General features: G+C 37.3%; 1 protein-coding gene across 1 annotated transcript in view; it reads left to right on the top strand.

Moving 5' to 3' along the window:
* MSL2 (MSL complex subunit 2) overlaps positions 1-26,998 on the top strand; it is a 36,791-nt gene extending 9,793 nt beyond the window's left edge. Inside the window, exon 2 of the mRNA XM_049710100.1 lies at positions 23,632-26,998. Within this exon, the coding sequence (XP_049566057.1) occupies positions 23,632-25,223 (1,592 nt within the window). The 3' untranslated portion in view covers positions 25,224-26,998. The remainder of the gene's footprint in view (positions 1-23,631) is intronic.
* The last annotated feature ends 582 nt before the right edge of the window (positions 26,999-27,580 follow it).

Below are 27,580 nucleotides of genomic sequence, written 5' to 3' on the forward strand. Positions count from 1 at the left end.
CCATCTTCTTTAATGTATCACTTAAAGTGTGTGTTTCCTTATATATTTTCATTTTGGATGATCTGTTCATTGGTGAAAGTGGGGTGTTAAAGTCCCCTACTATGAATGTGTTACTGTCGATTTCCCCTTTTATGGCTGCTAGTATTTGCCGTATGTATTGAGGTGCTCCTATGTTGCGTGCATAAATATTTACAATTCTTATATCTTCTTCTTGGATTGATCCCTTGATCATTATGTAGTGACCCTCTTTGTCTCTTGTAATAGTCTTTATTTTAAAGTCTATTTTGTCTGATATGAGAATTGCTACTCCAGCTTTCTTTTGGTTTCCATTTGCATGGAATATCTTTTCCATCCTCTTACTTTCAGTCTGTATGTGTCTCTAGGTCTCAAGTGGGTCTCTTGTAGACAGCATATATATATATATATATATATATATATATATGTATATATATATATATTTTGTTTTTGTATCCATTCAGCCAGTCTGTGTCTTTCAGTCGGAGCATTTAACCGATTTCCATTTAAGGTAATATTCGATATGTATGTTCCTATTTCCATTTTTTTAATTGTGTTGGGTTTGTTATTATAGGTGTTTTTCTTCTCTTGTGTTTCTTGCCTAGAGAAGGTCCTTTAGCATTTGTTGTAAAGCTGGTTTGGTGGTGCTGAACTCTCTCAGCTTTTGCTTGTCTGTGAAGGTTTTAATTTCTCCATCAAATCTGAATGAGATCCTTGCTGGGTAGAGTAATCTTGGTTGTAGGTTTTTCTCCTTCATCACTTTAAATATGTCCTGCCAGTCCCTTCTGGCTTGCAGAGTTTCTGCTGAAAGATCAGCTGTTAACCTTATGGGGATTCCCTTGTGTGTTATTTGTTGTTTTTCCCTTGCTGCTTTTAATATGTTTTCTTTGTATTTAATTTTTGACAGTTTGATGAGTATGTGTCTTGGCATGTTTCTCCTTGGATTTATCCTGTATGGGACTCTCTGTGCTTCCTGGACTTGATTAACTATTTCCTTTCCCATATTAGGGAAGTTTTCAACTATAATCTCTTCAAATATTTTCTCAGTCCCTTTCTTTTTCTCTTCTTCTTCTGGAACCCCTATAATTCGAATGTTGGTGCGCTTAATGTTGTCCCAGAGGTCTCTGAGACTGTCCTCAGTTCTTTTCATTCTTTTTTCTTTATTCTGCTCTGCAGTTGTTACTTCCACTATTTTATCTTCCAGGTCACTTATCCGTTCTTCTGTCTCAGTTATTCTGCTATTGATCCCTTCTAGAGAATTTTTAATTTCATTTATTGTGTCGTTCATCATTGCTTGTTTTATCTTTAGTTCTTCTAGTTCCTTGTTAAATGTTTCTTGCATTTTCTCTATTCTATTTCCAAGATTTTGGATCATCTTTACTATCATTCTGAATTCTTTTTCAGGTACTACCTATTTCCTCTTCATTTGTTAGGTCTGGTGGGTTTTTATCTTGCTCCTTCATCTGCTGTGTGTTTTTCTGTCTTCTCATTTTGCTTATCTTACTGTGTTTGGGGTCTCCTTTTTGCAGGCTGTAGGTCGTAGTTCCCGTTGTTTTTGGTGTCTGTCCCCAGTGGCTAAAGTTGGTTCAGTGGGTTATGTAGGCTTCCTGGTGGAGGGGACTAGTGCCTGTGTTCTGGTGGATGAGGCTGGATCTTGTCTTTCTGGTGGGCACGTCCACGTCTGGTGGTGTGTTTTGGGGTGTCTGTGGACTTATTATGATTTTAGGCAGCCTCTCTGCTAATGGGTGGGGTTGTGTTCCTGTCTTGCTAGTTGTTTGGCATAGGGTGTCCAGCACTGTAGCTTGCTGGTTGTTGAGTGAAGCTGGGTGTTGAGATGGAGATCTCTGGGAGATTTTCGCCGTTTGATATTACGTGGAGCTGGGAGGTCTCTTGTGGACCAGTGTCCTGAAGTTGGCTCTCCCACTTCAGAGGCACAGCCCTGACTCCTGGCTGCAGCACCAAGAGCCTTTCATCCACAGGGCTCAGAATAAAAGGGAGAAAAAGTAGAAAGAAAGGAAGAGAATAAAATAAAATTAAGTAAGGTAAAATAAAGTTATTAAAATAAAAAAATAATTGTTAAGAAAAAGTTTTTTAAAAAAAACGGACAGATAGAACCCTAGGACAAATGTTGAAAGCAAAGCTATACAGACAAAATCTCATACAGAAGCATACACATACCCACTCACAAAAAGAGGAAAAGGGGAAAAAATAATAAATCTTGCTCTCAAAGTCCACCTCCTCAATTTGGGATGATTCGTTGTCTATTCAGGTATTCCACAGATGCAGGGTACATCAAGTTGATTGTGTAGATTTAATCTGCTGCTCCTGAGGCTGCTGGGAGAGATTTCCGTTTCTCTTCTTTGTTCGCAGAGCTCCTGGTGTTCAGCTTTGGATTTTGCCCCGCCTCTGCATGTAGGTCATGGGAGGGCGTCCTTTCTTCGTTCAGACAGGACGGGGTTAAAGGAGCAGCTGATTCGAGGGCTGTGGCTCACTCTGGCCGGGGGGAGGGAAGGGTACGGAGTGTGGGCCGGGCCTGCGGCGCAGAGGCCGGCGTGACGTTGCACCAGCCCGAGGCGTGTCGTGTGTTCTCCCGGGCAAGTTGTCCCTGGATCCCGGGACCCTGGCGGTGGCGGGCTGCACAGGCTCCCGGGAGGGGAGGTGTGGAGAGTGACCTGTGCTCGCACACAGGCTTCTTGGTGGCGGCAGCAGCAGCCTTAGCTTCTGATGCCCGTCTCTGGGGTCCGCGCTTTTAACCGCGGCTCGCGCCCGTCTCCGGAGCTACTTTAAGCAGCGCTCTTAATCCCCTCTCCTCTCACTTCTCGCACCAGGAAGCAAAGAGGGAAGAAAAAGTTTCTTACCTCTTCGGCAGGTCCAGACATTTTTCGGGACTCCCTCCCGGCTAGGGGTGGTGCACTAACCCCTTCAGGCTGTGTTCAGGCCGCCAGTCCTCTCCCTGTGCTCCGACCCACAGCCCGAGCCTCAGCTCCCAGAGCAGACAAGCCTTTCAGGCTGGTGAGTGCTGGTCAGCACCGATCCTCTGTGTGGGAATCTTTCCGCATTGTCCTCCGCACCCCTGTTGCTGCGCTCTCCTCCGCAGCGCCGAAGCTCCCCCACCTCTGCCACCCACAGTCTCCGCCCGCGAAGGGGCTTCTAGTGTGTGGAAACGTTTCCTCCTTCACGGCTCCCTGCCACTGGTGCAGGTCCCATCCCTATTCTTTTGTCTCTGTTCTTTTTTCTTTTGCCCTACCCAGGTACGTGGGGAGTTTCTTGCGTTTTGGGAGGTCTGAGGTCTTCTGCCAGCGTTCAGTAGGTGTTCTGTAGGAGTTGTTTCACGTGTAGATGTATTTCTGATGTATCTGTGGGGAAGAAGGTGATCTCCGCGTCTAACTCTTCTGCCATCTTCCCCCAGTCTCCTGCATATGCTTCTTGGCTTTTTGTATATCATCTTTGGAGAATCACTATCATTTTTTATCTTGAAAAAAATTTTGTTTTTTGCTCACAAAATCTTTATTAATCACTGTGGTGTTCTCAGTGCTGGAATAAAAAGATGAATTAAGACACATGGCCCCTACCCATATGTTGCTCAGTGTTATGGGGAAGACATAAGTAAACCAGCAGTTATTGTGTGTTAGAGGCACTTATGTTATTACCAATATTGATGTAATATTAACTTACTCGTAAGTTAAGTTTGTCACATGTGTAAAAATTTCAGAAATTAACAGTAAGTGAGATTTTCCCCCCACGTAACTCGTTTTTGAATAACTGTTTGGGTCAAAGTTTGGGCAACCCTCACTTGGGGTTAAAGCAGTTTGGTTTACCAGTTTTTTCTTGGGACTTAAGTTTACCTGTTCTCTCTGATCTGGGAAGAATTCTTTAGGGAACATTTATCTAGTAGGTTGGTTAAGGAAGAACATTATTTAGTACTGTGTTCTGGCAGCTACTTTTTTTATGTCAGATATATTAATTTAACTGTTGGTTTCTTTTCCTAAGAAAAATCTCCTTTTCACAATTTGGTGAAAAGCTAGGTGCTTGAGCTAGGCCAGGAGGAATGGTAAAAAGTGAACATTTTCAGCAAGACTTGAGGGAGAGAACATTGGCTTGTTGAGGCTGCAGAAAATCAAGTTTATCTCTAATGAAGAGAGTCCATTCTTGCCCTATAGTGGTAACTCGGGGCCTTTTTACAGGGAACCTTGATGCCAGGCTAAGGAATTTGACATTTACCTCGTAGACCTGTTCTTTTTCGAAGTGTGCTCTATAGCCCACCTAAATCAAACCTAAAGGGATTGTTAAAATTCAGATTCCCAATTATCATATCAGGCTGATTGAATTGGAATCTCTGTGGGCAGGGCCTTGTAATGTGCATTTTATGCCCCCCCCCCCGCTCCCCTCCCCCCTGTCCTGATATGGGTAGGGGAATTTGCAAATCCCTGTTGTGTTTGAGAAATATTTTAAGTAGGAGAGTGATGTTATACATAGATTTTGTATTAAAAAAGGTTAGTTTTGGGATAGAATATAGGATTGATTATTGGAATGTGGTGAAACCCAGTTAGGAAGGATATCAGATGTATCCATACTATAGAGGCCGGAATAATGGTGGTAGTGAAAAGGAAACAACATAAGATAACGCAAAGGGAAAATTTTGTCCTCTTTATGGTTATCTAACAGCTTAATTTTTTGGTATACTGTATTACAATTTGTCTTTGGTTAGGTGTATTTCACTATGAATAGATTAAATATTTTCTATCCTTAAATTTATATACATGTCTAGTACAGTGCTTTCACAGGGTATATACTTGACAGAAAGTACTGAATTGTATGGAAGATCCGATAAAACCTGGCTTATCAGTTGCTTGGGAGAGGATTCAGTTAAGAGAGGAAATAGACCGGATCTAGTGTGGGCCTGAGGAGAATGAAGAGAAGGATGAGACAGTGTTTAGTAATTTGATGGTGCCTGGGAGTTGGGATTAGTGAGGAAATGTTATTGGAAATATGTTTAGGAAAGGCTAAAATCTAAAAACTTTAATTTTGTGCCCCTTCCTGGAAACCTTGATTTTAAAATCATAGGATATACTGTTTGATATAGTAAAACAAACAACATATTTTTTGAGTCTTGGGGTTGTGGTTTTCATTCTTTCAAATTAATTTGAACATTTAGTCCTCCTCCTGTGTTTGCACTCCTTGTTTTCATTGCATTGATAGCATACTATCACTAATTGGTTAATGCCTTATTGTATTAGCTTCTCAGTTGACACCTTCCCTCAGAGTCCACCTGGCTACATTTTAATGTATGATTTAATCTGTTTTTGTGAGGTCTGATTAAATTTTATCTTTTAATTTAAAAGGTGGTATTTCAGAATCTTTATTTTAATTTATATTTTTCTCTTTGTCCATCACCTTTGACTTTTTTTCTTAACTGTTTAGTTTCTGTTATTGGCTTTCCTCTTTTAAAGATTTCTTTTTGTTGTTCCCATGTTAGGAAATTAATTCAGATAATTTTTTTCACCTTAATTAGTGTATGTCTGACCATTTTCCTCATCTTTTCCTTTTTCTGACTCCGTAATATTTTAACAGAATTATTCTAGCTCATTGCCTTTCTGTTCAGAAATGTTGAATCTTTGCAGACTTGGAATATCTGCCTATCTAAACCTGTATTTAATCTAGTTTTATAGCCAGCATATATTTTGTGTTTTGAATTTAGTTTGTCTTATCAATTAGCATTTGTCTATTTTTATTGTTACAAACCACAAAAAATGTGCACTTAAAATGTTGTCTGGCGTCAAATTTGGAAATAACTTAGGTTTTCTGGCAAAGTCAAGTAGTTTTAAAATTCTTTTTGCAACAATTAAAGGCATACCTAGGGACTTCCCTGGTGGTCCAGTGGTTAAGACTCCTGCACTTCCATTGCAGGGTGTGTGGGTTTGATCCCTGGTTGGGGAACTAAGATCCTGCATGTGCGGGTGGGCGGTCCGGGGTATAGCTTTTGACCTCCTCTCAATCCTGCTAAATGCCATTCCCTTGAAGTTTAAATCTCTGTCTGCTCTTCTGAAATTTGGGACTCTGGCCATATATAATATGGGATTCTAGGGTTAGAAGGGAGCATTCCAATTCAGGTATCTTTGTGTTGGATTTCTGAATCCCCTCTACAGTTAATCAGTTGGTTGTCCAGCTTGTGAGTGAATTTATTCAGGATGTGACATAGGATATGACTGGCATAGTCTATCCACCAGAAGCTGTGAGCTGTTTCAGGGATCCTTTTATAGCGTCATTGAGCTTGCCAGCTCAATTTTTACATATGTTTTACAAGGAAGGTATTACTAGATTATTCTTCATGATGAGAATTTATAAAGCTTTAGACAGAAAGCACCATAAATCATACAGTCATTTCTTCACATCAAATAACTCTTTCTGTAATATTCTTGAAAGTTCACCTAAGCCTTTTCCTGAATACCTCTGGGGTAGGGAGCTAAATTTTACTCTGCGAAATAGCCCTATCTATTTTTAACCGTAGAATTCTAATGTCGTTGGGATCTTGAATTATTTTATGAGACCTTACCTGTATAAGAATCAGCGTTAATTTATCTTGTTTGCAGTCAGAATAGTTATTGGTTCACAGTGTTTATGGTCAATTAAAACATTTTCATAAGTTGGTTGATGGTGTTGTTTAGATCTTCTGTGTCATTACTGATTTTCTATTTTCATGTTTTGAGAGATGTTGAAATCTCTAACTGTAATTATGGATTTATCAGTTTCTCTTCGGAATTTCTATCACTTTTTGCTTCATGTATTTTGAAGTTCTGTTTTTAGGTGCATAAAATAATTCTGAACATATGGAATATAGTGAGAATGTATAATGTAATAGTCACATAGTTAATTTTTACTGTTCTGCTGTAATCCTGTAGAAGTTTTGTTGCTCTTTGGTTTTTCTTCTCTGCGTGGGTCATATTTTCCTACTTTTTTGCATACCGAGTTAATTTTGATTGGATGCTAGATATTGTGAATGGTACCTTGTTGGTAAAATTTTAACCTTGTGGGTGGGTATTTTTGTACTATAAATATTCTTGAGCTTTGTTCTTGGAATTTGGTTAAGTTACTTGCAGATAGTTTGATCCTTGATCCTTTCAAGGCTTGTTTTTAAGTGTTTTTTTAGGTGGAACCAGAGCAGCCTTTAGGGGATAATTTTTCTGCATTACTTGAGGCAAGAACCTTTTGACTACTCTATCTGATGCCTCGTGAATTAATGAGGTTTCACACACTAGGTGGTGGGAATAGGAATTGTTCTGCTGCCTTTGAGTTATAGGGATTGTTTTTTTTGTTCCTTTCTGGGGATTCTTTCTCCATCCTGGGGTAATTTCCTTATAAACATGTGCTGATCATTCAGTACTCAGCTGAAGATTTGAAAGAGACCATCTATAAATACGGTGTTCTTTCTCTGTGCGGCTCTGTCATCTCTAGTACTCTGCCCTGAGAAGTCCAGCTGCCTTGTCTTCGCGACTCTGTCTTCTCAACTCCGGGAGACTACTGGGCTTTGTCTTGGTTCTCCCTCCTTGTGCTGTGGCCTGAAGATTGTCTCCAGACAGCAAGCTGGGGCAATTGTAGGGCTTAGCTCATTTGTTCCTCCATGCACGGATCACTGATGTGTGGTGTCTGTTGCCCAGTATATCTGAAAACCATTGTTTTGTCCAGTTTTTGTTTCAGTTGGGAGAGTAAGTCTCCCAACTGAAACAAAAATGAAACAAAATATAATTATTCCATTTTGTCTGGAAGCAGAATCAGATTATATTCTAAACCTACACTGTCCTATATAGCAGCCACTTAGCTGTTGTGACAATTTTAAAAAGTTCTTTAGTTATACTGAGCTACTTCTTTAAGTGCTCAGTAGCCACATGTGGGTAATAGCTACCTTACTGTAGATGTAAAAGATTTCCATCATTGCATAAAAAAGTTCTACTGGACAGTGCTATAACAACTAAAGAACTTAGATTTGTTCCTGAAACCTGTGGGAGCATTGAAAGATGCCTTCAGTGTTTGCATCTGAGGTTTTGATTTTAAAACATTGAGCTGGATAGAGTTATGAACAGATCACTGGAGCTCACCACTATAGACTTGAAAAACAACTCCCCCAAATCAGTGTTAGTGAATTGGGTTCAAGAAGGTGTTCCATAGTGTTCATGTAGTAAAAGGTTTCCGTTATTTAAAAAACAGAAGATAATTTAACTATTTTTCTTCCTCTAAAGTGAGGCAATTTGAGATGTCAAATGACTACTGGACCAAATCACATGCCATACCAGTTAATAATTCTGCCAAATCCTTTCTGCCGTGAGGGTTTTAAGTTGTTTTAATACTCAGTCACGTATTTTATTAATTCTTAGTCGTATTGTTTTAGTTTTCTCAATTCTTCATATATCCATTCAATGGATCATTGGTTGGGGACAAGAAACATTAAGAAAATTAGGTTGCTATTGAAATACTAGGTAATGAGGAACATAAAAATACTAATGATTCCAAATATCTGGTTCATGATTATTATTATCCTTCTGTGTAAATTGTCTTTGTTCTCTTAATATTCTCCATATCAACAAGGTGTAGGTAATTATCCAAAAAGCAGTGTTAGCAGGAGAATACATAGTGATATACAGTATGGCCTTTTATTTTTAGAGAATAAAGACTAACTCCACTTGCTGTGTGTTATTTGAAGTGTTTGCAAATACCAGTCTAAAGCCACCCTTAGTTTATCATTTAGTAACAGAACACTAAAAATTTTTTTTTTGTAAAAGATACAAGAATTACAGATAACCAAGTCACATTTACAGCTTTGTCCTTGCATAATATATTCGATTTTAGCCTATGTTTTTAACATTCATGAGTTTATAAACAAGAGAGGTCATTTAAAAATAGATATATTGCCAAAATGCGTTTATTACATTATTTAAATAAAGCAAGATGTAGCCCTTGTTAGTGGAAAGTCAAAATTTCTTTGTTTTATTAGAATGAACTTTATAGTATAATCTTTGATAATACGTTTATTTTAAAAATTTCTTGAAATCTTTTAATCACATTTCTTACTTAACTGATTAGAAAAATGTCCCAGTTTTGGCTTCCCTGGTGGTGCAGTGGTTGAGAGAGTCCGCCTGCCGATGCAGGGGACACGGGTTCGTGCCCTGGTCCGGGAAGATCCCACATGCCGCGGAGCGGCTAGGCCGTGAGCCATGGCTGCTGAGCCTGCGCGTCCGGAGCCTGTGCTCCGCAACGGGAGAGCCCACAACAGTGAGAGGCCCGCGTACCGCAAAAAAAAAAAGTCCCAGTTCATCAAGGCAAAAAAGGTTAAAGTAACTTTAATCCCAGTTGTGGATCAGAATTTGTTGGGAAGCTTTTTAAAAATACACATTCCTGGGCAGTATCTGCAGTTATTGAGTCAGTCTGAAGCAGGCCATCTAGGTGATTCTAATACTAATCCATGGATAACAGTAGTGCTGTCTTTGAATACTCCTTATGTGAGGTTTATAGGTGTACTTAAACGAAAAAACATGTGCCAATAAATTTAAGTAATGCTGTGTTAAGCAAGTTTCTTGACATTGGTAGTTTTCAGTTTTAAGACACTAATGTAAATTTGGGGATGACTCTCCAGGAGGATATTAAAGCAAACCTGTTAATGCATTCTGGTACAGTGGAACACCAGTTTGGGAAATTTGGAACTAGCTTAATATTGATTTATTCAATTAACGTTTGTTGTTCAGCTGAGAATCGATTTAATTGTGCCTAATTGACTAGCCTGTTTTATCGTATTGGTAATAATTTAACGAGAGACCGTCATGGCTTTGCTAAAATATGAAAATAACAGAATATTACAGAAGTGCTCTGTAACCACAAAACACTGTACAAAATCTCCCCTGCATAATTATTAAGATAAATGGTGTCTGGCATTCTCTTTTAATTCTTACTAGAATGTGAAATGAGGCATGACTTGAGTTTATGAATGTGTTGTGGTTTATATATCATCCATTTAATAATGTACGGTCAGTGTTTGGTTTTTTAGTTATAATAGTACTTGACTGGTGAAGCTTACTTTGTATAAACTGTTGATACATCCAAGAGTATCAGGAAGTATTTTTCATAGTTGTAGGTTGACCAAAGACATAAAAGTTAAACTCTGAAATTTAACCATTCAGATGTGCAGTAAATAGCTTGGCTTGAGTAACGTTCATACTTTTAAAATTGCGATATTTAACAGTCAATTTCCATTTTTCATTTTTCTGCAGACTGGTTGTAATCTTTTTCCCAAACTGGAAACACGGATTTTGTCTTTTTTTTTCACCACCCACTCCCCTGGTATACATGTTTAGCTATCACTGGTCTCTCAGTATAGTAGTGCTTAGTTATTTAAAGTGATGCAATGAACTTTAAAATAATTACTGGGTCACGTGGTCAAAATACCTCTCTGTGTCACCATTTTTAGTGACCAGAGCATATATATTATAATATTCCCTTATTTTAAATTAAAATGCACATTTTCCTGTCATACTGTGAAATTATTTGTGCTAGATATTTTAAAGAAAAGTTTACAGGTTTGTGGAATCCAGATGATCAGGGGCTAATAGTGGGTTAGAACATAGCTGCTTGAATATTTAATTAGAGAGCTAATAATTTCCTTGAAACTTTAGTTTGTTGTTTGGACCTGTTGATTTTTTGAGGCATGTATTTGCTTTTTGGTTTACTACTAAAATAAATTGTGTTAAAGTTTAAAGGAACATATTCTAAAGTGCTGCTTAGTCAAAAATTTAAAAAGAACAGACCTGGGTTAGGAAGCTCTGCCAAGAGGAAAATAGTGCTGTCTTCTTAAGAGGGTTCTCTGATTTCAAATTCATTTCTCTTTGATTTGAGCTTATTCTTTTTTTTTTGAATTTTTTATTTTTTATACAGCAGTTTTTTATTAGTTATATATTTTATGCATATTAGTGTATATATGTCAAACCCAATGAGTAGCATTCATACTCATGAATTTCGCCTAATGAAAAGATTTTTAAGAGGTTTAGACTTCAACGTATGTCTGCAAAAAAGTATATTGGGCACAGGTTTTGTAAAACTAAAAACAAGCTTTAAAAAGGACAGTTTAAATTGTCTAAAACAGTTGATTCATCTATGCCCATTTGCTAAGTGATACATAAGATCTTTTTATGGTATTGTCATTTTTGTTCTTAGCTGAATCCAGATTATTATTTCCATGTGTTTATGTATCTAGGAGATTTCTTACTATTGTTTCAAGACATACTTTACATCTTTAATTTTGAGGTGTAATTTTGGTGCTGTAATTCGGTGATGTAAAAAAGGTCCAAGTATCCTTTGTTAAATGCACAGTGCTTGGCATATAGCAGGGCCTCAGAAGTTACTCGTTGAAGTGATTGAGGAAAGAGGAATATTTTCTTAAATGACGATAGCCTAAACAATTCTTCATTTGGAAAAGTTGGAGAATGGGGATATTTAGATCAATGGATTGGATTATGGAAGGGTTATTGTTCAGGCCCTATGTCAGACTTTTGACATCAGTAGAAGTATATTCTCCCAGTCTTTATATGTGCCTTGATAATGCTGTTACAGATTGATTGAATCTAAGCTGAATGGATATGACTCGGAGTCAGCATAGTTACTATCACACCACAGGAAGAATAAGGTGTATGTATATATTGGGGTTGATCAGCATCAGTTTAATGCTGCTACTACTAATAATGCTTTCTAAAGTGATATCACTTACGAAAACCAACTGTACATATTTTAATTATTTTATACTTAATATTATATATATAACACCCATTTAATATATATATACATATATATACATATATGTATATATATACATATATATACATATATATGTATATATATATACACATATATATACAGTCTTTAGCTAAGATTTCTCATGCTGTAAATTCATAGACTGATATGCAGGCTGAGGGTTTTTTTGTTGGGCTTTCTTTACAGAGGAGGTAGTACAGTGCTTTATAGCATATATGTTCACTTAAAACATTTAAGATTGACTTTAAAAATTGAGCTTGGTGTGTAGAGAATCCAGGCAGGACTCTTGTAGCTCCAATTTCTATGCAGTAAAGATTTCCTGACCCTCACAAAACTATTATTGGTCATCCATTCTCCCCTTCGTTTCACTCTTCCTGACCCACTCACTATTCGTTACTGCCAGTACCTGTTCTTCTGTCTCCTTCCCCCAAAAGGTTTTACATCTTGTGGTTAATATGTTGATTTCTGTTATGGTCCAGTTTCAGTGATCATTCTTTTTGATAAGTGAAAAGAAGCTAAAATTGTCTCAGTGGATGCCATGGACTTAGTAGCGGAAGTAGGGATGCTGCTGGTTAAGTAGAAAGAATACTAGATTGGGAATCAATAGACTAAGCTACTATTTCTCATTGCTAGTAACTAGCTATGTAATCTTATGAAAGGCCATCTTGGTTAAAATGAGGCCATGGGACAAGTTTATTTCCAAGGTCACTCCCAACTCTAGTGTGCTTTTTATGATTCATTCACTGTACATTTATTAGTTGCTGGCTTATGTGCCAACACTGGTTTAAGGATACAGAGATAAATAAGTTTCCGGCCTTGAGTGAGACCCAGTGAATGGTGACGATATAATGTGATAAGTGCTATAATAGGAGAATGTGCAAAGTGCTTTTTGAACAAACTTGAGGGCTAGGAATTAAGGAAGGCTTCCTTTCCGAGGTCATATTTGAGTCAATCCTTAAAGAGTAAATAGTGAATTCCCTGGTGGCACAGTGGTTTAAGAATCTGCCTGCCAATGCAGGGGACACGGGTTCAAGCCCTGGTCTGGGAAGATCCCACATGCAGCGGAGTCACTAAGCCCGTGCACCACAACTACTGAGCCTGTGCTCTAGAGCCCAGGAGCCACAACTACTGAGCCTGCGTGCCACAACTACTGAAGCCCGCGAGCGTAGAGCCCGTGATCCACAACAAGAGAAGCCACTGCAGTGAGAAGCCCGCATACCGCAATGAAGAGTAGCCCCCATGCACCACAACTAAAGCCCACGTGCAGCAACGAAGAACCAACGCAGAAAAAAATAAATAAATAAATAAATAAATAGTTTACCATGCAAGGAAGGAAGAAGGACATTCTAGGAAGAGCAGATCACAGAGGAATGAGTAAGCAAGCATTGCTTGTTTTGGAATGGCCAGGTGAGAATGGAGTATGGAGTTTGTGGAGAAAGCTTAATGTTACAAAATTTTGGGGGGAAGGTGGGTGTGGGCTAGATTCTGAAAGGCCGCGTATGTCATTCCAAAGACTTGTGTTTTAGGGACTTCCTTGGTGGTCCAGCGGTTAATACTCTGTGCTCCAGTGCAGGGGGCCTGGGTTCCATCCCTGGTCAGGGAACTAGATCCCGCATGCCACAACTTAAAAAAAAAAAAGAACCCACACGCTGCAATGAAGATCCTGCACGCAGCAACTAAGACCTAGCGCAGCCAAATGAATAGCTAAATAACTAAATAAATATTTAAAACAAAAAACAAAAAAACAAACGAAAGAATTTGGGTTTTAAAGGCTGCTTGAAGGTTGAAGGTATTTTTTGTTTTTTGGTTTGTTTGGACAGTTTTTAGTTGTACCTTTAGGAAGGGTTTTGAAAAGAAGAAAGATCATCAGACTTGAGAATATTTAAATATGTTAAGTCGGTAAGTTTGAAATTATGAAAATATACAGGGAAGTGGAAATATGCAGGCTTTCATTGGATTTTATTATGAAACTTTTATCGAAAATTTCAGTATACAAGATAGAACTCTAATATATTGATAATACTTATCACCTAAACAGTTAATGGTATTCAAATGCAAGACTTCTGATACATTGTAGATCTTGCCATAAAATCTTAGCATCATCAAATTTTAGAGCTAGAAAGAACTTAGATATTTAGTCACTTTATAGCTTCAAGGAATGGAGGGCTAGTCTTTTTTTTTTTTTTTTTTTTTTTGCGGTACGCGGGCCTCTCACTGTTGTGGCCTCTCCTGTTGCGGAGCACAGGCTCCGGACGCACAGGCTCAGTGGCCATGGCTCACGGGCCCAGCCGCTCTGCGGCATACGGGATCTTCCTGGACCAGGGCATGAACCCATGTCCCCTGCATCAGCAGGTGGACTCTCAACCACTGCGCCACCAGGGAAGCCCAAGGGCTAGTCATTTTTAAAGGTACATCATCATTATTACATTTTTTTTTACTCATATTCATCAGATTTGGACAGTTAAAATTACTAATTGTAGTGGATGCTATGTATACACTACCCAAATCCCCACTTCAGGACTGAAGGACTTCATTTTCTTAGTTAGTGGGAGTGTTGCTGGGGTTGTCAGACTTCCCTGGGAATTGCTGTTGGCTGAAGAGAGCCACTCACCCAAGCTCACATCCCCTTCCTTGGAGTAGCCTGCATTCAAAGACTAGTCCATTAAAGACCTGGCTCCCATATCCCACCATAGGACAACCTTGAAGAGCCCTCCCAGCTTCAGAGCTCCCTGTGGGGTCATCTGAGGCCTTTGTTGTGATACATCCCAGCCTAATTTGTTCTTCTGCCCCTTCCTTCCTCACCTGATAAACTTTCAGCACACTGACCTCTCTCCCAAGAGTTTCACTGCCTAGGAACCTGACTTCCAACAATGATGAACTTTAAAACTTCTTTGATTTGTAACAGATTTGTAAAGTTTAAAGCAGCAGTCTCCAACCCTTTTGGCACCAGGGACCGGCTTCAGGGAGGACAGTTTTTCCATGGTTGGGGGCAGGGGGGAATGGTTCAGATGGTAATGCGAGTGATGGGGAGTGATGGGGAGCGGCAGATGAAGCTTCGCTCGCTCGCTGATCACCTCTTGCTTTGTGGCCAGGTTCCTAGCAGGCTTCAAAGGATTTAACATCTACCAGTTTTTCATGTTTATGAGAAATATTCAGGTAAATGTTGAAAGAGTCACGTAATAATATAATGAAAGAAAATGATCAATTTGTATAGTGCCAAACATACAGAAAAAAATTCTTATTAGAAAGAACATGTTTTGTAATGGAACAAAAAGGAACCTTCTCAAACATGTTGAACAAAGATCTTGGCATTTAATTGACCTCTCCCCGCCCAATCATTCATTACTAGTGTTTCTGCAGTTTCATTTTTATCACCTTTTGTAAATTAAAGGCCACCCGCTGCCCGCCCCGCCTTGAGATCAGGCTCACACGTTTTTATTGATTTTTTTTTTTGTTTATTGGCCTTGCCATGTGGCATCTTAGTTCCCTGACCAGGAATTGAACCCATGCCCCCTGCAGTGGAAGCATGGAGTCTTAACCACTGGACCACCAGGGAAGTCCCTTTATTGACTTCTCTTGAGAAAATTTAAAATCTGGACAAAGAATTTTTTTCTTTTTTGGTCATACTGTAGAAAATGGAAACGTATGACGTATATTTGAAACAAATTGAGTCAGATTGAGTCTATAAAAAAAGAGCCTTGCCCTTATGGTGCAGGAGAGATTTGCATAGCAGAAGAATCCAAGACTGCATGTCTGAACAAAATATTTGAAGTTTTTATGTCTGCAACATTTGAGAGTGCCTTTCCAAGACCAAGTGTGCTACTTGTCATCATTCATTGAAATGTTTTGTCATTGCTTAAGTTACTGTCCTCTCTTGGATTCAGGAGTTTCACAGCAATGTGATCTGGCTGGCAACAAAATTCTTTTTGCTGCTAATAAAGCTTTTTTTTTTCCCCCTCCCTCTTCTTTTTCTGTATTTCTTTCTGTGTGACTGTCTGTATTTAGGTGGTCAGTACAGTTATTTAGGCCATTTGGAAAGGAGTGGCTGATGAAAAGTACATTATCTTATTCAGTAGTGATTGCTGAGGAAATCGGCTTTAGAATCAGTAACATAAGTGAACCTAGAAACTTCTTATTTAAGAATTCTACTTTTTTGAGTATTTTAAGATAACCAGTTAGTACTATTTTTTTAAAGTTCCTTTAGTAATGATTTTAAGAAAATCTCAATGAATATAATTATTATATTTTAGCAAGTGAAATTTTTCATTTTTATTCTTTTCCTCCTTTTGCCTTAGAGCTTTAATATAAGTATCTGGTAACCTTTAATTTTGCTAATCAGTTTTGATGTGGGTCCATTTGTTGGGAAGCAAATTTAAGCTGTGATGGAAAGCATATTTTATTGAGTTAGTATGTAGAAATGTATCTTATATGATATCCCTTCTGTTTCATGTTGCTTACATTATCAGTAAAAGCAGAAAACTGCTTTCTCTCTTTTGTAGGATACCACATATTTGACAGCTGTGGAGTTCTATACTGATTTTTTTCCCTTTCCAGATACTTTTCCGTATATACCATATATCTGAGTATCATAAGATTTATTTCTTTTTGTGAATTCCTCGACTGTTTAATACTCTGGTTTCCAAGAATGCTTCTTGGAGAAATGGTATGATGGTTTTAATTATTAACCGTGACCTGCCTGTGTGCATTTTTTGCTTTCTGATAGTGACGTTAGGATTTGTTTATATGAGACTTGGCTAATTTTCCCTGATCCTGAAGTGTCATCTCATCACCAACAAATAAGGCTTATAAAAAATTACTTGCATTATCTGAGGTTTTTGATTAGGCATTGCTTGTTGCTGTAATAGAAGCATTACCAGGAGAAGGAATTCTGGACGAGTGGTGGTAAATACAGAATGTTTTGATTCTGATCAGTGCTCTTTTTGTGCCTGTTAGAATTATATAATGCTTTTTTTGGTCAAATGACAAAATTAAGCCATTGAGATAGTTTAATTCCTTAAACCATTTTCTACTTTTTTCAGTTTTCATTTTACTGAAATTATTTTCATTGGGATCATTTCTTTTCCATGTAAGCTTTAGAATGAGGAATTGATTTTGTAGTCTCTCTGTTGCTGTTCACATCTAGTTTGTCCCTGTCAGATTTTAACCTTTTGTAGGTTTTATTTTATGATCATTATTATTGCCAGGTCCAGTGTTCACAAGATCGTTTTTTAGTCATTCACTAAGTTTTGCTAAGCATTTTAGCCATTATTGGTTTTATTTTTTCTTGTGTCCTCTCTCCTCACTTCTTAAACTTAATTTCCCCCAGTCATCTGGTCAGGATATTAGTGGGGTTAAACACAATCACTGTACAAAGGAGAATAAAAGATCTTGTTTCAGAAGCAGTTAAGGCATAATTTACTTGGTAGTCTGCATGTCAGCATAACATTTATAGTATGGTCCACTTTTACCAATGGTATTCTGAAGTGAATGAATTACCAGTGGCTTTGTTCGAAGTTGGAATCAGTTATGTATTTAGAAGAGTTTGCCAAAACTAATCATATCTTTGTTTGCTTATACTAAGGAGTTGTGCCTATCCCTTGTATGGAGAAAGCTGATTTGAGACCTACTTACAGTTTGCTTATTTATTTTGGTGCTGTGGGTCTCTCTTTCAAACTTAGGCTGCTTTGTAATTCTTGATGCTGTCAGTTATTCTTCGCAGGGGTAAGGATAAAGTGCGTGGCAACCACTCCAAGTGCTACCTTTGGTCTATTAATACTGTAAAGTAGTGATTTGAATGTCTATGTTAAATCTGTTTAATAGAAGGAACGTTTTATGGCTAAAAAGTATGTTTACTGAGAAGAACATAACTTTGGAAATGGTTTTTTTTTAATGTCAGAATTAAAGCCCTTTTCTAGGGCTTTAAGATTTTTTTCCCTTAAGTTAAACCTAAATTTGGTTTAAAATTTATTTAAATAATTGATTTTGTTAGGTGTGATAATGGCATTGCGATTACATAAGAAAATGTACTTTGTAGTGATATATACTGATGTATTTAGAGGTTTGCTGGGATTTGCTTTGAAATACTTAAGAACAAAAGATGGGTAGATGAAGCAAATGTGGCATAATCTAGATAATTATTGAATCTGGTATACATAGGTATATGAAGATTAATTACACTACTTTCTGACTTTATGAAACTACTATAATAAAAAGTTTCACCAAGGTAAGAGCATTAAAAAAATCTGATATTAAATATCTTAGCAAATTTCTTGCCAATATTTATGTATTCCCAGAAATTCCCAGAATGACTGTTGTGGTAATCTAAAATGAAATTTTAGTCTCAAATTATAATTGGGTGATTTGGGGATGGGAAAAGTGAAGGAGAGGGAGAATAAAAAAGGAATTAGTAACTTCTATTAAAGTGAAGAGTAAAAATGAAATTTAGTCTTTAGTATTTTTAGGGTCAGTATAGCATCATTTAGTATTACTTAAACAGGGCACATAATATCAAATTCATTTAGTTAGAAGACAACTTGTATTGATATTATGTAAAGGAAGATAATTCCTGTGATATATTGCAGATTAAGAATTCAAGGCAGGGCAGTGGGAAAACTTTTTGTCATGAACTATAAATTTTTAAGGTCTGAAGATGTGTTTTGAGCAAGTCTTTTTGTACTTGAGTGTGAAACTATAGCGAACATGATGTAAGCTAAAGCAAATTAAACCTTTCCCCAAATACTACCCAGTTTTTATAGTACAGTCTGCCAGTAAGTGATGCACTTCCGCTTGACTAAGATTGCCCATCCATTTTACTTTCTAGTATAAGATGTATATTTACAATTTTAAAAGTGTTATCTGACATTTCTTAATTTTGCAGGGAGGAGTTTCCTTAGGGACATGTAGTAAGTATATGGCTAACACTTACCCCAGCTCTAAGAAGCCTCTGAACTTTTTCTTTGTTCCTGTATCACTGGAGCTGCCTTTGTTGTGAGGTGTAAAGAGAACCCTCTGGGACGCTTTTGAGGGTTAGGATACTTAGCTGAGTGCATAAAACAAGTTTGCCTATAGGCATCTTTAATGATAGATTAAAATTTCAAATATTTGTGTTGAGGAATGGTTGGGCAATCCAGTAGGTAATATGAGACCACATAGTGGAAGTTCTTAGGAATTCATTGGTGGTGGAATTATGAATCAATAAGTGATAATTTTTGTGTTTTCTAACCTATTTTCAGTTCTTAGTATTAGGCATAGTCTCCTAAAATCTCGTAGAAGAATACACAGATGTGGAGGGTGTAAGTCCTTTAAAGATGTTTGGTACCTCCCGGGAGGTTTTGATTGACATGACTGGTGAAAAGAAAATCAGTGATGGAATGAAGGCCAGAAGAGGTAATCCTTACTTATCACTTAGCTTGTACAGTTTGCTTATAAAATGATGACATTCAAATTATGTCATTCTTCATTTATTAGTTACATTATTCCCATAAAGAGAAACTTCTCATCTGTGATTTGGTTATTTGGTGGTTTAGCTTATATATAGGTAAGGTAAATCAGAATAAATACTTGCTTCTTGCTCTTTATTTACCAGTTTTCAAACTAATGAGCTGGTTCACTAGCGTCTGATTTTTTTTCCTTTTTTTAAATGAACTCTAGAGATTTGAACATTTTAGGTGTGCTTTATATTCCATTGCATTTATGCATGCTCAGATTTTCTCATCTTTGGTCACTGGAAACCTCTTAGGTTTGCTCCTGAGTCCCTTTAATGTTATCCGGATCTTTGATAGTTTCCTTGCTTTCCGGCATAAGAAGGTAATCAAAACTCATCTCGTCTAACTTATGCCACAGATCTAGAATCAGCCATTTGTCCAAGAAGCTCTGATTCCTTTGAACAAGAAATTGTTTTTCAACATGGTTATCTGAGTTTATTGCCACTGTTGCCACGCCTTTTCAGTGTATAATATGTACTTTTAAGATGAAAACATGAGTTCATACTGATAAATCCAATTGAAATTCAGGACTACAGGATTTTTTACTTTTCACATCTTATGACTTCCTTCCTCCTACTAAAAAAAATATCTAGATTCTCAAGGACATCAGCATTTACTTTATCCTACAATTAGACACTAACACTTTATAATAACTATCAGCACTACCACCAATAAATGTAATTTCTGAAAACAAAACAAGGATGTAACGTTAGAGTCAATTTTCTGTTTTAAAGTCATTTGAAGTAGTTAACTGAATAGTTATACCATCAATTTGATAAGAAATTACAGTTTTGGTACATTTTACTTTTGATCTGTAGGAATTTCCTTTAAATTTTTTAGTTTTGTTATATAATTATGTAAAATATTTACATGGTTTAAAAGTTAAATGCTACCAAACAGATTAAACCTAGAATAGTGAAATGCTGTCTGTCCCTTTTCACTTCGTTCAATCTCTCCTTTCCAGTAGATAACGTATTTCTTTTTAACCTTACGGTTTATCCTTTTAAGCGTGTACACATCTCTCTGTATGTATTAATATCCCCTACAGCCTTCCTTAGATTAAGTCAAGGGTACTTTAAGGGATTCCTGTATTGGGTAGAAAGAAGGTTGGACTCTGTAACTACTGGGGCCTTGTCTTAAGGCGTTTTTATTTATTTATTTTTAGAGTTGTACAAGCATCAGCACGATATGATGTTAGAACATTTTAATCACCCCCCAAAAGTTCCATTGTGCCCATTTACAATTAACCCATGCTCCTGCCCCCAGACCTAGGCAATCACTATTTCTGCTTTTCTGTCATTTTTAGACATTTTATATAAATGGGATAATATGTACTCTTTTGCATCTGGCTTTTCACTTAACACAGTGTTTCTGCACTTCATCATGATTTGGCTTGTACCAATAGTTCTTTTAATTGCTGAGCAGTATTCTTTTGTATGAATATACTACATTTTGTTTATTCACTAGTTGATGGACATTTGGATTGTTTTTGTCTGAGTAATGCTGCTATGCATATTCACAAACATCTCTTTATATGGATGTATATTTTCATTTGTCTTCAAATAGGCTCCTAGGAGTAGAGTTGCTGGTTTGTATGGTAAATGTTTAACTTTTAAAAAAAATAAATTTATTTATTTTTGGCTGCATTGGGTCTTTGTTGCTGTGCGTGGGCTTTCTCTGGTTGTGGCGAGCGGGGGCTACTCTTTGTTGCGATGCACGGGCTTCTCATTGCGGTGGCTTCTCTTGTTGTGGAGCAGGAGCTCTAGGCACGCAGGCTTCAGTAGTTGTGGCACCCAGGCTCAGTAGTTATGGCTCACGGGCTTAGTTGCTCTGCGGCACATGGGATCTTCCCGGACCAGGGCTCAAACCAGTGTCCCCTGCATTGGTAGGCGTATTCTTAACCACTGCGCCACCAGGGAAGCCCTGTTTAACTTTTAAAGAAACTACCAAACTGTTTCCCAGTGTGATTTTCCATTTTCTATTCCCACCAGTAATATAGAAGGGTTCTGATTTCTCCACATTTTTGCCAACTCTTGGTATTATCCCTCATTTTGAGTTTATCCGTACTAGTAGGTGTGTAGCAGTATGCCATAGTTTCACTTTCCTTAATAACTAATTATACTGGCATATTTTCATGTGCTTATTATATATTTTCTTTGGTGGAATGTTTATTCAAATCTTTTGTTCAATTTTTAAATTGAGTTGTCTTTTTATTGATTTGCATAAAGTGTTTTTAATGTATCATGTTGTAAGCCCTTTATCAGATATACAGTTTGCAAATATTTTTTCTCAGTCCATGGATTATCTTCTCATTTTCTTAATGGTGACTTTTGAAGCACAAGTTTTTTATTTTGTGAATATCCATTTTACAATTTTCTTCCCCTTTTGTGCATTTGATGATGCATCTAATACTGCCCAGCCCAAAGTCATGGTTTTTTCCTGCATTTTGCTTTGCTTCTGAATTTTAGCTCTTAGATGTGTATGTGTATGATCTACTTTGAATTACTATTTGTGTATATTGTATATGTTTATTTTTTGGCATTGGGATATCAAAGTGTCTCACACAGTGTGTTGAAAATACTCTTTTCCCCTGTTGAATTATTTGGACAATCTTGTCAAATAGATCAGTTGACCATAAATGTAAATTTCTTTCTGGACTCTCTATTCTGATCCATTGATTTATGTACCTATCCTTTTGCTATTACCATACTGTCTTGATTACTATGGTTATGGAAGATTGTAAAGTTAGTAGTGTAAGTCCTCCAACTTTTTTGTTCTTTTTCAACACTGTTTTGGCTGTCCCAGGTCCTCTGTGATTCCATATGAATTTTGGAATCATTCTGTTAATTTCTTAAAAAAGAAAAAGCCATGTGGGATTCTCAAAGGGATTATATTGAATTTATAGATCAACTTAGGGGAAAATTGCCATCTTGTGTGAGGCCTCTCTGTCTAACCTGAGCTTGTGTAACCTCAGGCTAGTAAGAGCTGAGCCGTTTGTCCTCCCCAACTGGTCAGCTTCTGACAAGTCACTTCCAGTGATAATGCCTCCATGTTTATGCATTGTCTTCTGTACTAAGTGGAATGAGTCCCCTTCCATCACAGCAGCTTCCGGTTCTCACAGGGTAACACTGATAGAGCTGGGTGGTAGCGTAGAACCTGGGTAGCCCTGGAACAGAACACCACAGATTCCCACTGTCCTTACCTGAAATCAGTTTTTCAAACATAAATGCTTCTCAGATGGTTTTATGTCTTTGGTTGTGAAAACGACTCTTTGTCAAAAATTTTCAGGTTTATAGTTGCTTTTAAGGGAGAGGGTTTGCTGATTTCACTAGCTATAACCAGAAGTACTTTCTGTCCCAGTCTTAAATTATGTAATGTATATAAGAAAACAGGTGCTGCTTTGAGTTAATTACTATTTGTCCTGAATTGGGAACCAATGAGCAGTTGCTTCTTTGGGGAGCTAGTTGTTTTCTCCTTTTTAATTCATATGTATAGATCATTTATAGTTTAGGAGTTATATCAAGTTGGGGGATCACTTTCACTTTTATACTATATTGCTATACTTTGGATACTTGTGGTTCATGACCACGGTCATTGTGTATTCTGTCAGAAGACTTTGAGCCCAGTATTATACTCTGTTTTTTTTTTTTTTTAACTACATTTAAACACTTCTTTCCATTGTCATTGTATTTTGATTTTCTATAAAAGAATTTAGTAATATTTCCTTTTTTAATAAATGAATATAGTTCTTTTCCATCATAACTATATTTTGGTCTTCTCTTAGTTTATGACTGGTATATACAATGAAATGGTTTGAAATTGTACTTTTTTCTGTGAAGATGCCATTGTACTAAATGATTAATGCCCTCAAAGGATGTTTAATGGGGGCAGGGACTAACTCTCTCTTGCTCTTATCTTTTTCCCATGTCTAACACAAAATAAACAGTATGACTGTGCTCAGTATGTTGTGGCATTACCAACAGTTGGGTTAGGTTGAGGTCCCAAGGGTTTTAAGCCTAGTTTGTGCTTTTAGTGACTGATCACCACCTCTTTCTAGCCTTTGGAGAAGAGAATAAGAAAGTGGACCAGAACATACTGATTTGGGGGAGAAACGCAGACTGAGGAAGATTCTGTTTGAGATAAAGGAATGGGGAATATGGCATGGAAGTGAAGTGAGCTATTGAGTATTTTTCTGTTTCCTGTAAGATACATGTTTTGTTATCTGGTCTGGTGAGTTTAATCCATCTTAACTTTAATAGATTACTTATAATCTCAACTTCAGTATATGAAATTATAAATTTATTTTACTAAAATCTTTGCTTTCCTCCTTTTTCCTTCTTAGGACATTTGCTACAAGATCCTATTGCACCCACCAACTCCACCTGCCAACACTATGTCTGCAAAAGTTGTAAAGGCAAGAAAATGATGATGAAGCCTTCATGTAGCTGGTGCAAAGACTATGAGCAGTTTGAGGAAAACAAGCAGTTAAGCATCCTAGTGAACTGCTACAAAAAACTCTGTGAATATATAACACAGACTACATTGGCACGGGATATAATAGAAGCAGTCGACTGTTCTTCTGATATTTTGGCTTTGCTTAATGATGGATCATTGTTTTGTGAGGAGACGGAAAAACCCTCAGATTCATCCTTTACTTTGTGTTTGACACATTCCCCTTTACCTTCGACCTCAGAACCCACAACTGATCCTCAAGCTAGTTTATCTCCAGTATCTGAAAGCACCCTCAGCATTGCTATTGGCAGTTCTGTTATCAATGGTTTGCCTACTTATAATGGGCTTTCAATAGATAGATTTGGTATAAATATTCCTTCACCTGAACATTCAAATACAATTGATGTATGTAACACTGTTGACATAAAAACTGAGGATCTGTCTGACAGTTTGCCACCTGTCTGTGACACGGTAGCCACTGACTTATGCTCCACAGGCATTGATATTTGCAGTTTCAGTGAAGATATAAAACCTGGTGACTCTTTGTTACTGAGTGTTGAGGAAGTACTCCGCAGCTTAGAAACTGTTTCAAACACAGAAGTCTGTTGCCCTAATTTGCAGCCCAACTTGGAAGCCACTGTATCCAATGGACCTTTTCTGCAGCTTTCTTCCCAGTCTCTTAGCCATAATGTTTTTATGTCCACCAGTCCTGCACTTCATGGGTTATCATGTACAGCAGCAACTCCGAAGGTAGCAAAATTGAATAGAAAACGATCCAGATCAGAAAGCGACAGTGAGAAAGTTCAGCCACTTCCAATTTCTACCATTATCCGAGGCCCAACATTGGGGGCATCTGCTCCTGTGACAGTGAAACGGGAGAGCAAAATTTCTCTTCAACCTATAGCAACTGTTCCCAATGGAGGCACAACACCCAAAATCAGCAAAACTGTACTTTTATCTGCTAAAAGCATGAAAAAGAGTCATGAACATGGATCCAAGAAATCTCACTCTAAAACCAAGCCAGGTATTCTTAAAAAAGACAAAACAGTAAAGGAAAAGATTCCTAGTCATCATTTTATGCCAGGAAGTCCTACCAAGACTGTGTATAAAAAACCCCAGGAAAAGAAAGGGTGTAAATGTGGGCGTGCTACTCAAAATCCAAGTGTTCTTACATGCCGCGGCCAACGCTGCCCTTGCTACTCTAACCGCAAAGCCTGCTTAGATTGTATATGTCGTGGCTGCCAAAACTCCTATATGGCCAATGGGGAGAAGAAGCTGGAGGCATTTGCTGTGCCAGAAAAGGCCTTGGAGCAGACCAGGCTCACTTTGGGCATTAACGTGACTAGCATTGCTGTGCGCAATGCTAGTACCAGCACCAGTGTAATTAATGTCACAGGGTCCCCAGTAACAACGTTTTTAGCTGCCAGTACACATGATGATAAAAGTTTGGATGAAGCTATAGACATGAGATTCGACTGTTAAATCAGTGGGTCTTTAAACCTACCTCTGGTAGGGAAATAGCTACAGTTTTACGGCAGCTATGGTTTTGTTGGTTTAACTTGCCGGAGCTCCTGCATATAGATCACTTGTATCAAGTGTTTTCATTGCTAAGTTATATGTGTTAGTGTCGGGGAAATAGTTTGCAGATAATGGAGGAGTAACCCTACAACTATATGTCCTTAGTTCTTACAGAACCTCATAGTTTGAGAACAAATGCTGATGCAACTGATTTATACAAAACGAACTTTGGCAAGGAAAATAACATTAACCTCACTGTTTATGGTCATGCTTTGTGCATAATCAAAGTTTATGATTAAATGTAAGGAAGTGGTATCTAGTCAGTCCATAAAGATTGTGCTCATATTTTGTGAAAAAGTAACCATTAGTTTGTTCAGGAGACTCAGTGCTACCTTCAGATGCCATTGATGTTTCTCCTGTTGAAAAGCTGATGTGTCCAGCTCAACCTTTGTGCTGACATAATACCATTTCTAATCATGAAAATTGGCTACTGGTGTATGTAGCAGTTCTTAAATCAGCAGTATTATGAAAGAAAAATTGCCCCTCATTAGAATGTTGAAGAAATCTGTCTTTTAAAAGTGAACAAACTGAAATTCTGTCAGACTGCAGATGTTTTTAGCTGTTTATGCCACAAAACTCTTCTGAGTTGATCCCCATTTTTAGTTAAGTCTGACTCATTTCTAGGGAAAAAAACAAATCCTTCACTTTGAGCAATGTTCTAATAAGATAAATGAAGTGGAGAAGAACAGTTCTATTCTGAAGGTAATTGAATTTAGACTATGGTATGTGACAGAAATTTTTAAAAAATTATTTAAATGTTTTATTTAGAAATTGGGATTTATTTAAAATAATTTTAGAATACTGCTCCAAAAGTTACTCAGATTTATGCATTATACCTATTGCCATTGGCCACTTCAAAGTGATTTTCGTTTCCTCTGTTTGCCACAGACTTTATTTTGAATATGCTTTTTTCTTTCTTTCCTTTTTTTTTTTTTTTTTAGGGTGCTATTCATTGTGGAGACTTCTTTATAGAGGCCTAATAAAAATGCCTTTTTATGAAGCCTGTGTGTTTAGTTGGGTTTGAAGCTAGGAGGATATTCTTTAGAATACTCTTTTGCATGTAAAGCACAAACTATGTTTCAGTTTAAATGCACTTCTTCCCTGTAATTTTTATGGGGGAGATAAGTGAGTCACAACATTCTGTTGAAGGGAAATCTAGTCAGTTGCTTGAAAGAGCACAGCCCAAATAAAACAAGGACTGACTAGGTTGTAAAGAAATGACCTTATGATTTAAAAGAAGAGTTGCTGCTTTGACAGTGCTTATTTAAAGAAAAATACTGCTGGAAAATTTTCAGTTTCTACTACGTTCACCATCTCTCCTGAGATCTGACATATGTTGAAGTTATGTTTTGATTTGGCACACAGCATGTTCAATGATGGTTACTCACCTAGTACAAGACATGGAGAAGAAACCTTTGGACACAGAGCAGATGACACCTTCTGTTTTGTAGTGTATCCTGGTGTCATTTTCTGTGAATGTGGTCAGGTAGAGTTGTTTTTGTTGTTGTTGTTGGGTTTTTTTTTTTTTTTTTTTGTCTCTTTTGGTGGGTGGGGGTGGGCTAAAGCCATAGGAAGAAAAATGTGATGTATGTGTCCAGTATGTACTATTTTGTTTTTGTTTTGCGAGAAGAGTTGAACTATTTTTGATAACAAGAGTAAATGGTGGAAAATGCTTCTTAGTTGTCTTGTCTTTATTTGCTTTCCAAGTTTCGGAATTTTATTTAATTCCTCTAAGTGTTAGCAGTGTCTTATGAAACATGTATTTGCCTAAAGTTTGTAACAATTTTGTGTTGGACGCAGATGCCCTGCTATATAAACTTGTAAATCTGTTCTTTATTCACTAATGATCACTGCAAAAATGACTAGAAATGAGATTGTACACATGGATGATTAGGATAAATTTTGCAAATCTCCCAAATTTTCCTAATATTATGATTTTAAAATTCCTTGAGTACTTTATTGATTCCCAAGTTTGAAAATCTTAGTTTTGTGTTTTTTGATGCATGGGAGGTTGGCAATATAGATAAAGTGAAAATCATTAGTATGTGAGGGCCTTGATTGTTATGTAATATTGCCAATGATGAATTCAGGTTTTTTTTAGCACAAGTTTCTCTTTTTTATGCTGGTATTCTCACTGCCACACTTTTGGAAACCTGTATTACACCTTAAATCTATCAATAAATGTTAGTTTTGTAATTCTGTGTTGTAGAATACTGAGGAGTTTGGGATAGCACGCTCTGAATGGCCTGTATTATATGCAT

The sequence above is a fragment of the Orcinus orca genome, chromosome 5 (genome assembly GCF_937001465.1).
Source record: "Orcinus orca chromosome 5, mOrcOrc1.1, whole genome shotgun sequence".
Taxonomy (NCBI): Eukaryota; Metazoa; Chordata; class Mammalia; order Artiodactyla; family Delphinidae; genus Orcinus; species Orcinus orca.